Here is a 14,231-nt window from a genome sequence, read left to right as displayed (position 1 = left end):
CCAGCTCCCTGCCAGGCTCAGCTTCCCAGGCCTCTGATGGGCTTTCCCTTTACAGTGTGGAGTCGGTTGGGCTGGCGATGGCTATGTCTGTGGAAAGGATGTGGACATTGACAGTTACCCTGATGAAGAACTGCCATGCTCTGCCAGGAACTGTAAGAAGGTAAGGGGTGTTGGGGTGACAGTAGGCACACATGCACTGTGGCTTTCCAAAGTCACATCTTCTATGGGGAGAGGTTCTCTGGATCTAATTTAAAATTGCACTTGTAAAGTAGCTGCATCTCAGATGAAGTGAAACAGTCACCAACAATAAAGCCACAGTGTGTTGAGGTCAGAAACAGTTACTAGCTTAACACAAATGTAGAATGTTATTCAGAACTGTGTTTTCCCTCTAAGGACAACTGCAAGTATGTGCCAAATTCTGGCCAAGAAGATGCAGACAGAGATGGCATTGGTGACGCTTGTGACGAGGATGCTGACGGAGATGGGATCCTGAATGAGCAGGTACCTGCTTTGCTGGGAGGGCCTGTGAATTGCCATGTACCAGGGATGATGGGAGAAAGCCTGTGAAGTCAACTGTGTATATGAATCATCCCAAATGTTAGTTTCCATGCCTGCATTCCATGGCACTGCAGCTTTTTACTCCTTAAGATTCACAAATGTTTGAAATATAAAACTGACAAACTTGGGCCACCAGAGTTCTGACGCTTCTTAACAATGGGGGAAGTGGATTTAGTAAAAGTCTGAGTGATGTTCTATCCTTTCATCTTTTAGGATAACTGTGTCCTGATTCACAATGTGGACCAAAGGAACAGCGATAAAGATATCTTTGGAGATGCCTGTGATAACTGCCTGAGTGTCTTAAATAATGACCAGAAAGACACAGATGGGGATGGAAGAGGAGATGCCTGTGATGATGACATGGATGGAGATGGTAGATTTATCTTGCTTTTGTCTTTTATCTGGGATTCAATTGACCTTGTTCCATTGTTCTCTCTCCAGAGTAGGAATAGAATGACTGATTCAGGGCCTTCCAGCTGTGGGTGGCTCACTGTGGCCTGCATCTGGAGGGCCCAAGGTGGACTTGTGTCTGTGGAAGGAGACTTCACAGCCCACTCCACTACTTAATGGCTCTAGATGTTTCCAGGACTCTGTATCATTGCCAGAAACTTTGTAGGACCCCTTCAAGCAGTGTCTTATCAGGGCGTGTCTTTGTGGGCATCTCCCTTCCCATTTCTACCTCTCCTCACTCGCCACTAGACTTTCTACATGTGAGAGACCCAGAAGTGGAGAACTGAATGAGAAGGCATTGAGCAGCATCACAGATTACACATCACAGGCTACACATCGCATTGTGGGCCCTTGAAGGAAAAACCTTTTCAAAATACCACCTGCCCCAACACACACACACACACACACACCCCACTCCAGAACATGCACACCCCCCTAAAACATGACCTCACCTTCTGCAAGCCTAACTGATGACCCATTTCCAGTGGTGTGCTGGTAAACAAACCACAGAAAGCCCTGGTTGGTAGCATTTGCCAGTTTCCATGAGGTAACTCCATACTGTCCTCATTGCTGATTTCAAGCTACCAATGTGACATCATCAAACACAAAACTGAAAAGAGAGAGGGACACAATGGACGCAGCTCCAACACAACACTGCCTAGAGCCCTAGGGTCTCAGTCATAGCTCAGATACCCATGAGATCCTCCCTCTCCAGGGTCAGCCCATACAGCCGTCATGATCCCCTCCTCTGGTTGCTATCATAGCCTTTGACATCTTGGACAAATTAGAATTCAGTCGACAAATACCTCTGAGAGCTGTTCATTTTTAAGTCTCCCAGGATCCATCCTTTGAAGCCACCTCTGGATAACTGCTGAAAAGGCTAGTCCCTGTGTGACACTGGCCCAGGCAGAAGCGACTCACCATGTGCCTGATCTCTCCAGCACCTAGAAGTCAGTGACATCCCCCTGACTCAAGGTAGCATTTCTTTCTCACAGGAATAAAAAACATTCTGGACAACTGCCCAAGATTTCCCAATCGTGACCAACGGGACAAGGATGGTGATGGTGTGGGGGATGCCTGTGACAGTTGTCCTGATATCAGCAACCCTAACCAGGTTAGTAGGATACTGGGGAATTCAAACTCCAGGCTGAATTCCTCTATGCAAAGACTCATTTAAGACGGGTGTCTAGAAAACAGCAGAGCCTCTTAGCTGTTGCCACTTACCTAACAAAGCAGAGGCGGAGAAAGGACACACTGTGGGCCTGAAGATGGTGGGATGAGCACCACACGAGATCTGAAGCCCTAGGGACTATCTCCCAGGCTGTCGATTGCCTGTGAGGTTAGCAACACGAGCTTCATGATGCTCAATACAAGTATTTCTCCTGCAGAAAGGAAAATGGAACATGGAAATTAACCATTGGGAGCCTTGTGTCCCTTTAGTCCCTAAACCCCTACACAGCCTATGTATGGACATTTCAGATTAAGTTCAGCCAGTGATGTGTTGCATCTCCCTTCTCACTCCTCCTTCCTGTCTGGATAATTGGGTATGATGTGTCATTTATTTTTAAAGCCCTGAGACAGGGGAGTCATAGTTGCCCTCTGTGACTCACTCATGATTTTGGCCAAATTTCAAATTGCAGAAGCAAAGCAAAATCCACTTGTCTTCTCCCCGTGCCTATGGCTGGCTCCCTCTGACCCATGCTGGAGTTCCATGCCTCCACCTGCCACCATGCTGCCCCAGCGCCCCTTTCCAATCAGCTCATCTGGTGTGTGGGCAGCCCATCCACGTAGCTTGATATTTTAGAAGGCTTTTTTGAAAATTCAGCATTGTGCCTACACCAATATGGTGTTGTCCTTTTGCAGTTTTGCACCACCCCAGTTCCAGAGAAATAATTCCCCAAATCCAATGATGATGGGTGAGGTCTGCCTTCTCTGGAACATTCTGTACATGCAGGCCCAGGAATAAATAACATGCGCTGTTCTCTTTGCAGTCTGATGTGGATAATGATCTGGTTGGGGACTCCTGTGACACCAATCAGGACAGGTATGGCATGTCTCCCAACTGCAGAGAGCCAGATGCAACATCCGGAGAGGGTTTTAAATTTCAAAACTTCCTGCCGCTCCATTCCTTGGGATCTTTCTGGGTTGACTGAGCTGCTGGTGGGATAATAGCCCTGCCTTTGGTCAGGATTACCATGAAAATTCTCCCTGAAAGTTCTGTATAGGGGATAACAGTGTCAGAATAGGTTACTAGGCACTCCAGCAAGTGAGATCTATTTCAGGAGAGGTAATATAGCATCATGCTTCACAGATGGGCTCTGGAATAAGATAGCTAGATATAAATCTCAGTTCCTTCTCTTACATGCCAGCTAACCTTATACTAATACTTATTACCTAATACTTCTGTGCCTCAATTTTCTCATCTGTAAAATGAGGATGACAGTAGATCTAGCTCATAGGACCGTCGCGAAGATTGAGTTGATCCATGGAAAGTGCTTATTATGGTTTCTGTTACATACATAGCACTCAGTAGATATTAGCTCTTTTATTTTTATAATCTTTCAGCTCAGGAAAACTTCACCATCGTCCCAAAATAGAAGGCTGTCAGTTTGCTGAGGGATTGCTATTATTTTCTGGAAATTTCCTTGAAATTTTTAAAATTCCGTTTCCCTTACTTAAGTGGAATTGTTCTGTGGAAGTGAGTTTTGTCAACCCTCCTAGCTCAACATGATGGAGTCCTACATTAAGATTCAAGGCTGGATCAACTGATCAGATACTGGAACATCACCAAAAACAGACGTGTGCCACTCAGCCCTAGAGGCACCTGCAACCCAAGGTTCTAAACCCTTTCATCTCCTTAGGGAAGTCTTACAAAGGCAGCTAGGGCAAGGATGAGAGGGAAAGGATTCTGAAAGACAAAGCAAAAAAAAGAGGTAATTTCTCTCCAAATAACCTGGATCAGAGGTTGCCCTGTAGAAACCAGTTCTTGACCCAAACCTTACTCAAGGATAGCTCCTATGAAGCCACGTCTCTCTTTTTTTTTTTTTTTTTTTTTTTTTGGAGATGGAGTCTTGCTCTGTCACCCAGGCTGGCGTGATCTCAGCTCACTGCAACCTCCACCTCCTGGGTTCAAGCAATTCTCGTGCCCCAGCCTCCCGAGTAACCGGGATTGCAGGTGTGTGCCACCATGCCTGGCTAATTTTTGTATTTTTACTAGAGACAGGGTTTCATCATGTGGGCCAGGCTGGTCTTGAACTCCTGGCCTTGAGTGATCCACCTGCCTCAGCCTCCCAAAGTGTGCATCTTTTTCATTATGCTGTGTGTCCTTGCTGCAAAGTACATGTAGTCATCCCTCAGTATCCCAGGGTATTGGTCCCAGGACATCCTTCTGCCCCCAGGATACCAAAATCTTCAAATAGTCAAGTCCTTTATATAAAATGATGTAGTATCTGCATATAACCTATACCTGTCCTCCCATATGCCTTAAAAATCCTCTCTAGATTACGTAATACCTAATACAATGTAAATGCTAGGTAAATAGTTATTATACTGCAATGGTTTCTTATTTGTATCATTTTATGTTATTTTTTATTGTTCTTTTTCAAATCTTCTTAATCCTTAGTTGGTTGAATCTGCGGATATGGAACCGCGGATACAGAGGCCCGACTGTACTAGCTAAGTGAACTTAAACATTTTTCACAGTCTCTTGGCATCTCAACTTCTTCACCTGCAAAGAGGAGATAAATAAATGCATCGCACAGGTTATGGTGAAAAGTCAAGATAATGTAGATAAAGCTCCTGGCCCAGCGCTGGCCCAAGGGTGACATGCAGAAAGCAGGAACCATGTTATTCTCGGTATCACAGTACAAGGAAAGGCCCGTCAGCAACACAGCCTGACGTCAGATGTCCCTCTCCTCTTCTGCAGGGAAGGTGGGACTGACAACTGCCCTAAATAATGTGCATCAAGAATGTTCCCTGGTGCAGGTCATCTTGCACTCTGACTACTATCTACATTAATTTCTAAAATATCCTATCCCACCAGCCTCTAGATATTTGCCCAAAACAAATGACTCATTCTGCTCTGCTTTAATTCCCACAAAGTTGAACCTTGGAGAAGAGGACAGGAACTGCTTGTTTTTGCATAAAAATGTTCAGGGCTCTATAGAACGGCTGCTAATGGAAATAGCTCAGTCTTGTGTTTTATAAAGCAGCCTGCTGCATGCATAGGGATTCTGCTGTTTGAGCCACGTCGTCTTCTGCTTGTCCAGGCTGGCTTCACTTTTGCTGGAGTCTTTCTGTCCCGCTGTACCATCTGGAAAGTGTGGCCATAGAGCGTGGTCTGGTCCCTGGCTTCCCTCTCCAAGAGGGTGCAGGGGCAGCTCCTGGCCCAGGACAGGCTGCAGGTGGACCAGGGCTAAAGGACTACTAATTCTTTTCCAGAGTAACCATGAGCGGTCTCAGACTCCAGGACACCTCTTGGAGGCAGGGCAGACTCATCTTCAGGTGTTCTCTCAGCCCAGAAAGTCAGGTGGACAGAGGAGGAGAGTTCTGAGAAGTCTTTAGACCAGCACTGAGCCTGGTCTACATGCTCCCCTCGGGAAGGCATGGCCCTGTTCACTTAGCCCTTCTCCCCATGGCGTTCAGGTCTGAATCCTCATGGGATCCACTAGCCACGGATTGTGAAGAGTAATATCCAGAAAACACTGTAGGGCTTCCTAAGAGTCAGTACTTTTTCATATATTGAAATGTAATATGCAAAATCCTGATTTTCATCATTTAATCTTCGTAACAACCCTCTGAGGTGGGTACTATTTTCATTTTACAGATGAGGACCCTGAGCCATAGAGAGGTCAGGTGTCCTGCCTGAGGTTACATGCTGGTCAGTGCCTGAGCCAGGATTTACACTGGGCTGTCTGGTTCCACTGCCTGTCACTCTGTTCCCCTCACACGTCCTCTGAGTTGAATATTATCTAGCAGTTCCCAGGGACTGATAGGAGCATCTGGTCACAAATCATAGAAATAGACCCTTATCTTCTTGAGTAGGAAATGACTCACTTGTTTCAAGAGGGTGAGGATGGGAAAAGCTGTCTCCAAGGCCCATAGGGCAGCCTTGTTTGAGGGAATGACCCCAGTGGGTTTGATTTTAAAAGCCATCCCTGGTTTAAAAAAAAACCTCAAGCACAGACTCTCCTTCCTAAGAATGGATCCTTCCTGTTCCCGGCTGAACTGTGAACCACATCACCTGTCCTTTCTCCCGCAGCGATGGAGATGGGCACCAGGACAGCACAGACAACTGCCCCACCGTCATTAACAGTGCCCAGCTGGACACCGATAAGGATGGAATTGGTGACGAGTGTGATGATGATGATGACAATGATGGTATCCCAGACCTGGTGCCCCCTGGACCAGACAACTGCCGGCTGGTCCCCAACCCAGCCCAGGAGGATAGCAACAGTAAGCAGGCTCAGCCCAAAGCTGCGCAGCACCCCTGGGCTCCCTTCAGCCAGGCACGTGGGGGCACGCCTCTCTCCAGGCACCAACTCAGAACATCCCCAGCTCCCATCAGCTGCTTCTCCATACCCGGCCTCTCTGCGTAGCTGCAGCTTGTGTGGACAGCAGATATCTGGTAGACACCACTCTCCAACTAAGTCAGGACTGAGCTGCTTTGCATCTTCCTGAACAACCCTAGGATGCCATCACACAGGTCAGGGAAGCAGCCACACACTGTGGCTCAGTTCCCAAAGGGCCTGGAGAGCTGCTCCCCCATCTTACCTGCCACCTTCCACTGTGAGTCCCAGAAAAGAGCAGGATAGAATGGCACAGAAGTGGTATATGCCAGGTTCACAAACACAGATGCCTGCGGGGGCCAGGCAGGTAAGAAAATGTCTGCACCAAGCCAGACATGAGACAGCAGGGAGTGTTGGGGACTGCGGTGACCTGGAGAGGGCGTGCCCGTCCAGAGCAGTGCACATGCAAAAATGCCAGCAAGTAAGCTGAACAACACACACGTGGGGGCCACATTCAGTCTAGGGGCCACCAGAAGTTAGTCTTAGAGATATTCTGGTAACAATTTCCCTGTTTTCTACACATTACAGTCCAGAAAGTGCTGTAGACATTTGCTTATGTGAGGTCAAGCTTAAGATCCACCAGTTGGTGAACCCAACTATATGTAATAAGAACTTTTATGGGGACAGAGTGGAGGGCAACTGTTCAAATTGATCTTTCAAAAAGCTCTGGGAGGACTGGCCTGGTCACCCAGTACAAGGACTCCAGGATGGGGCCTGGGACCAGCTCAGACATGACCCCAGGGCTCCTCTCCCAACACTGATGGGAAATCATGGCCCTGGTTGTGGGAGCTTGAGCCCTTCTGTTCCTCAAGGAGTGGCAGTGGGTGTGAGCGCTATTGAGCCCCTGTCCTTTTCCACCCCACTCAGGCGACGGAGTGGGAGACATCTGTGAGTCTGACTTTGACCAGGACCAGGTCATCGATCGGATTGATGTCTGCCCAGAGAACGCAGAGGTCACCCTGACCGACTTCAGGGCTTACCAGACCGTGGTCCTGGATCCTGAAGGGGATGCCCAGATCGATCCCAACTGGGTGGTCCTGAACCAGGTGAGTGTCACATGGGCGGCAACGGCTCAGCCTTGCCTCTCAACAGAGGCCCTTCTGATAGTGGTAGGTCATGTTTAGAGGGTGCAGACAATGAGCCAGGCATTCTTCACATCGCTCTTATTCCTCAACAGCCCTATGACAGACTACTTCAATTATGCCCATTTTACAGAGGATGAAATTGTCTGCTACAGCTTTCATGATTGTAGCATCTTAATGATGGTAGCACTGTGGTAAGTAGCTGAGATGACTGCAGTTGGGACCCAGGCAGTCTGACCCTAGAACTGACACTTCTGATCTCTGCAGCGGACTGCCTTCTTGCATATCCTCCTCATTGTGTAACCAACAAAGGCAAGAACAGAGAGGCTTAGTAGATTTTCCAGAGTCACAGAGCAAGTCACATTGATTAGAAGTATATGTTGTATGTTCCCCAGTTAAAGGCCTGTTCAGTCAGCTTAAGTGACAGTCTCAGCAAACTTATTTCTATTCAGCTTTGAGCTTATTTTAACCTTTACAAGCACATGCTTTCTTTGAGCACATAACACGATAGAGCAACTATTCAGATGATGAAATCTTTATTTGGAGGTCAGACATCACTGGCCACTCACTCATGGCACCTGAGGTTTTCAGCTTCCTCAGGGTTACTTGACCCCTTCAAGACTGTTCTGAACTCCCTCACCTCTCTCTGCAGGGCATGGAGATTGTGCAGACCATGAACAGTGATCCTGGCCTGGCAGTGGGTACGTCCAGGGCCTCAGTTGCCACTCGCATAGAATTCTTCCAGCTACTAGTGTGGTTTGTCTGTTGTTCTAATCTTATCTGGTCCCTACAGGGTACACGGCTTTTAATGGAGTTGACTTTGAAGGGACCTTCCATGTAAATACCCAGACAGATGATGACTATGCGGGTTTTATCTTTGGCTACCAAGATAGCTCCAGCTTCTACGTGGTCATGTGGAAGCAGACGGAGCAGACATATTGGCAAGCCACCCCGTTCCGAGCGGTTGCAGAACCTGGCATTCAGCTCAAGGTATTGGTGGTCTGAAGTCATTCATCGCCCTTTCTTCTGGATCCTTCATCTTTTTCCAGATGTTGTGTTCTCCCATATGGTACTTAATCTAAAAAATTGATGCATTTATGCTAACGTTAGAGTCAGGGAAGACTACAGCTGACCCAAGCAGTGCCTTGCCTTCATTACTGTGTACCAGCTACATTCTAACGTCTAATGGTGGGAATCCCAGCCTACATGAGGTCAGAGAGAGGGGAGGTTTAGAGTGCACCTTCAGGCACACTGTGTTGGAAACTGGCTAATAAGTTTCATCGATAGGTCCAACTTTGTACAGGAGGGCTCGTGGGCTACTTCTGTCACTCCTGCTAGGACACAAGGCTGACTTAAGTAGCCAGGCGTTTGATGGGAGCCCTCATTGGGCAAATGTAGGGAGCAGTGAGTTTGCAGCAGGAACAACATGGAATGTGTGGTGGAATACTGGGCAAGGCTTAGTAGTAAAAGGTTGGGGTCACCTCCATAGATATGACATTGAAGTGTTTATGCTTTGTTTCGAATCCAAGGCAACCGGATGATAACCATGACTGTAACCTGGATCATCACTTCAGATCCAGGAAGTGGGACGGGTGGTGCCTGGGTCCTGTCCTAAAACCTTGCTTGTGTCACCGTCCAGGCTGTGAAATCTAAGACAGGTCCAGGGGAGCATCTCCGGAACTCCCTGTGGCACACGGGGGACACCAGTGACCAGGTCAGGCTGCTGTGGAAGGACTCCAGGAATGTGGGCTGGAAGGACAAGGTATCCTACCGCTGGTTCCTACAGCACAGGCCCCAGGTGGGCTACATCAGGTAGGTGGAGGCCCCATCTCCTTACCTTGCCCTAGAAGCAAAGCACCCTCTGTTCTGCATCCCAGAGCCTTCACTTCCCTGAGCATCTCTGACCTAGGATAGTCCCCAGGGACATGCCAGGACTTTTGTGACTGCAGGGTGGGGAACCTAGAAAAGAAGTGGGGGAGAAGGCACTCAGACTCAGACAGACCACCCGGACACGACAGAAGGGCCAAGATGGGGAGAGAAGGAGCAGAGTTGAGGGGAGGACCCAGCGTTGTGGGGTTGGTGCATTTGGATGGCTGTGCCCTTCTGCCATGCTCTGAAGAGAAGCCTGAGGGTGGACATGCCAATCGGTATGAGGTAAGAGGTATGGCAGGGTCTCTTCTCCACACCCTCCCCTGTGGCACCTCTGAGCCCTGTGTAATCACTTACTAGTGCACGTTTCACCCTGACTGCACTATGCCCCTTACAGTCTGTCTTCCCTACTGGATCACAAACTGCATGAGGGCAGCACTTATATCTTTTTTTTTTTTTTTTTTTTTGAGACAGAATCTCACTCTGTTGCCAGGTGGGAGTGCTGTGGCATGATCTAGGCTCACTGCAACCTCCGTCTTCCGGGTTCAAGTGATTCTCCTGCCTCAGCCTCCCGAGTAGCTAGGATTACAGGCATGTGCCACCATGCCCAGCTAATTTTTGTATTTTTAGTAGAGATGGGGTTTCACCATGTTGGCCATCGTGATCCGCACACCTCAGCCTCCCAAAGTGCTGGGATTACAGGCGTGGGCCACCGTGCCTGGCCGTATCTTATTATTTTATCTTGGTCTCCCCAGTGCCTAGCACAAAGCCTGGCATCTACTACACATGGCACGAACTAATCGTCATGTAAGCCAAAGTAGTCTGTCTTGTTTCTTCATAGGACTTTTTTTTTTTTTTTTTTTTTGTATTCTCTCTTGGGAGTTAGGAGGCTTAGGGCTGTATCTTTGAAATGTAGATAGTGTTCTTCATTTGAACTTGCAGATCAACACCCATCCTAGCCTATGTAGTATATTGAGAAAGGAGTATTGAGTGCATTCTCCTCATCAGGGCAGGAAACAGCCTCGTGGAAAAAAGAAAGTCATGAGGGCAAATTCATGTTTTGTTTCTTTTTATAACATTATGTCAAATGTACTCTTTTTGTCTCACAGTAAGATGATCATGTTCTCAGCCCTATTAAGCCCAATGCCCCTTTTTAATAATATTTTGAAATGTCCCCTTTTCCGTCCCAAAATGGAATCATAGAAATTACAACCTACCTACACATATAATCTAGAAAATCAGTCTGAGCCCTAACAATATAATACAGAAATAAGAATAACTTATAACAAGATAATTTAAATACTTGAGCACAGCCACACCAGAAGACAAAATGAAATGGACACTTGCACCCATACCTAGAATCACTATGCAGGTGACACTCTAACACAGACTGTTGTGTCAGTGACTTAAATGTTACACTGGTATTGATGACAGCAATGTCAATTTCTCAAATGGTGAACATTTTAGAATGTTAATTTTCAAACAAAGTACTCAGTAGTTTTCTCAATTTACCCTGGAAAATACAGTTTACATTAAAATGTGTGCAAAATATATTTGATGTTCACAAGTGAAAGGGAGTCAGGTTCTAGGCCCTGATAGTTGCTCTTTACCTAACCTGGTGTCTGAGGAACACTCCAGAAGTATGTGGAATGCAGGACAGGTTTTGATTGTTCTCTCTAGGGCATTGCACGCCATCTAGCATCCCTGGCTGCCATCACTCAATGCCCCTGTGACAACCCAAAGTGTCCCCACAGATTCCTCCAACTCTACTTAGGGAGAGCTGAATCCTGTGGAGAATCATAGCTCTGAGATTCCACCAAAAGAGAGAAATCAGACCAAAGGAAAAGCAGAAGTCTTTAAGCATGGTATATAGACAAGGCAACTCACATGACAATGAAGACACAAAACTTTCTCACTCATGACATCAGGTTTGGTTTGGTTTGGTTTGATTTTTAACTCAAGTTTGATAGTGTGCCCAACATCATGTTAAGCCTTGTGAGAGACAGAAGTTGGGAAGAAACACACCCCCAGACATACACACACACACAGGGACACACAAACGGTCCCTGTCCTCAGGGACTTCCAGTCTAGTAAGTAAAGGGGAACAGCTACAGCATAATCCAGGTCAGCGAAAAATGGAGCCTAAAACAGAGTAAAGACACAGGTGTGTATAAGAAGTGGGGCCCCTGGGCCTCACAGTGGGCACTTTACCCGGGTTGGATTTCATGGAGACCCCTCTGGCTGTGTTGTCCGCAGGGTACGATTTTATGAAGGCTCCGAGTTGGTGGCTGACTCTGGAGTCACCATAGACACCACAATGCGTGGAGGCCGACTTGGCGTTTTCTGCTTCTCTCAAGAAAACATCATCTGGTCCAACCTCAAGTATCGCTGCAATGGTAACGTGCATTCTCGTTACTGTTCAATATTGTTACTAGAATTAGTCAAATACTGCCACCTTATTTTTATACCGCACTTCCCCCCAAAAGCCCAACGCTCATACCACGTAGTCATTAAAACCTGATAGTCCCTGTGTACCAGAAGTAAAAAGCAGATCGCATTTATCCTATTTTATGCATGTGGAAATTAAGACCCCACAGAATTTGACTGCATGGTTTAGGGTTTGGGGTTCAGTGAGAAATCCAGTCAGATTTAATTTACAGGAAGCTCTTATTTTTTCCTGGAGTTAAAACATAATCATAGATGCAAAACCCACTCTGCCTGCTGATTTTCTGTAGGGCCGGGAAGGAGCACTCCTGGGCTTTAAGCCAACGGTTTGCAAAGCAGCCTGCAGGAGAAAATGGCGGCGCGGGCCTGCGGGGCCTCCTGGGCGGGCTAACAGCGCCCCCTACGGGAGGCCTGCGCCGCGGGCGGGGGTCCGGGGTGGAAGGAACCTCGCTAACCTCCCTGTGCGCATTCCTATTGCAGACACCATCCCGGAGGACTTCCAAGAGTTTCAAACCCAGAATTTCGACCGCTTGGATAATTGAACCAAGAGAGCAATCCGTAACTGCTTTTCCGAACACTAAAACCATATATTTTTTAACTTCCTTTAATTTTCTTTATATACACTGTGGCTTTCTTTTACCAACCCAAATAAATCAAAATGTTTTATATGAACGTGGCAATAAAGGAGATCATTTTTAAAAACCGTGTTGCTCAGACATTGCTCTCGTGTGAGGGATCCCCGTTAACTTGCAGGGTGGTGGTTTCTTCTCAGACCCGGTAGCCGGTAAGATGAGCCTGTGCGTGAATCACAAGGTCCACCAGGCCAGAGGTCTCATCTGGGGTCCCCCCAGTTTGCTCCATACAAAACACCTAACCGTTCCATGCTCACCTCGGCAGCTTCCTTATTTTGGCTAAGGGGTCTCGAGAAACACATGTTCGGGGGGCACCTTCCCTAGGAAGGTGTTTTTCTGACCTAGTCCTGGGACAGATTTGCCGAATTCTTTCTGATGCTCTCCACCCATCCCACTCCTTCCAGACTTCCATTCTGGCCCCTTCAACGTCATTCTTAAGCTTATTTATATATTTGGCTCCCCCTAGTGGATTGTAAGCATATTGACAATAAAGGAGCATGTCATTACAATCAATATCCCCACAGTACCTGGAATGTAGTATATAGCCAATAAATGTTTGCTGAATAAACGAAGAATGAATGAATGAATGAATGCCTCTTAAGTGAAAGGACAGTAGAGTGCATATGATCATAAAAGCCCTCCTCAACTCAAACAGTCACAACATATCCTCTATTTATGGTACCAGTAGCTGGATGTACAGGGCAGAAACTTGCCTAATTTGTACACTAGCCTTTCTTGTATCTCAGTTATAAGTCAAAGATACAAGCAAATTTGTATAAATTCTCTAGAAATTTAGTTTCAAAGAATTTGCTGTGTGGTTATAAATTTTCTTATCCCAGAATTCGTAGAGATATATTAAATCATTTATGAAGAAAAAACACCAGTTTTACCATGACTAAGAGTGAGAAAATACAACGGTGCATGCATGAGATCTGGAGGCTTTCTGGACATCCTCCTCTCGTGTACAGACTGGAGATGTGTGTTGCCTTGTAATCCAGGACATCTGCTCTCCTACATCAAAAACTCCAACGGGGCCGCGTGTGGTGATGCTTGCCTGTGGTCCCTAGCACTTTGGGAAGTCAAGGCAGGCAGATCACCTGAGGCCATGAGTTCAAGACCAGCCTGGCCAACATGGCGAAACCTGTCTCTACTAAAAATACAAAAATTAGCCGGTTGTGGTGCCACTTGCCTGTAGTCCCAGCTATTTGGGAGGCTGAGGTGGGAGAATCACTTGAGCCCGAGAGGCAGAGGCTGCAGTGAGCTGAGATGGTACCACTGTACTCCAGCCTGGGCAATAAGAGTGAGTGTCCTATGGCTCCTATATTCTCCCTGAGGCTGGTGGAAGGAGGAGGCAACCCACGCCATGCCCACCCCTGGGGCAGCCTCCCTGCTGTCAGCTGTGCAAGCCCCAAGAACACAGTATGTCCACAGGAAACAGACTCTCTTGGTTAAATCTTTTGTGTCTATAATTGTTTTAGAAACCATGGGCCCACAGGAGATCTAGAACATAATTCCATCCCTTAGGGAGCTTATTTCATTTTTGGGAAGACAAAACTTTTTATGCAAAACAAGAAACAAAGATGCATGTAGATCCAGCAGTGTGCTGAAGCCAGCTCCTACCAGCTCAT

At 47.0% G+C, this 14,231-nt stretch overlaps 1 protein-coding gene and 2 long non-coding RNA genes across 4 annotated transcripts in view; 1 reads left to right on the top strand and 2 right to left on the bottom strand.

Annotated features, from left to right (window-relative positions):
• The window catches only part of THBS4 (thrombospondin 4), a 46,273-nt gene extending 33,584 nt beyond the window's left edge, over window positions 1–12,689 (top strand). The window contains exons 11-22 of the mRNA XM_007976598.3: window positions 56–160; window positions 394–501; window positions 772–931; window positions 2,004–2,122; window positions 3,000–3,052; window positions 6,269–6,462; window positions 7,443–7,621; window positions 8,310–8,358; window positions 8,451–8,647; window positions 9,297–9,469; window positions 11,783–11,922; window positions 12,452–12,689. Of these exons, the coding sequence (XP_007974789.1) occupies window positions 56–160; window positions 394–501; window positions 772–931; window positions 2,004–2,122; window positions 3,000–3,052; window positions 6,269–6,462; window positions 7,443–7,621; window positions 8,310–8,358; window positions 8,451–8,647; window positions 9,297–9,469; window positions 11,783–11,922; window positions 12,452–12,513 (1,539 nt within the window). The 3' untranslated portion in view covers window positions 12,514–12,689. The remainder of the gene's footprint in view (window positions 1–55; window positions 161–393; window positions 502–771; window positions 932–2,003; window positions 2,123–2,999; window positions 3,053–6,268; window positions 6,463–7,442; window positions 7,622–8,309; window positions 8,359–8,450; window positions 8,648–9,296; window positions 9,470–11,782; window positions 11,923–12,451) is intronic.
• Window positions 938–11,824, bottom strand: LOC140711493 (uncharacterized). Of its 2 annotated transcripts, XR_012092736.1 has the most exons (4): window positions 11,738–11,824; window positions 9,495–9,616; window positions 2,233–2,390; window positions 938–1,618 (listed from the first exon to the last, which is right to left on the bottom strand). It is a non-coding gene; the product is annotated as an uncharacterized lncRNA (long non-coding RNA). The 2 variants fall into 2 exon arrangements; XR_012092737.1 differs by lacking the exons at window positions 938–1,618; window positions 2,233–2,390 and adding an exon at window positions 8,631–8,735.
• Window positions 11,822–14,231, bottom strand: part of LOC140711495 (uncharacterized) — a 27,793-nt gene continuing 25,383 nt past the window's right edge. Inside the window, exon 3 of the long non-coding RNA XR_012092739.1 lies at window positions 11,822–11,914. This is a non-coding gene — a long non-coding RNA (uncharacterized lncRNA). The remainder of the gene's footprint in view (window positions 11,915–14,231) is intronic.

The sequence above is a fragment of the Chlorocebus sabaeus genome, chromosome 4 (assembly GCF_047675955.1).
Source record: "Chlorocebus sabaeus isolate Y175 chromosome 4, mChlSab1.0.hap1, whole genome shotgun sequence".
Lineage (NCBI taxonomy): Eukaryota > Metazoa > Chordata > Mammalia > Primates > Cercopithecidae > Chlorocebus > Chlorocebus sabaeus.
This window is presented reverse-complemented; position numbering and strand designations above follow the sequence as displayed.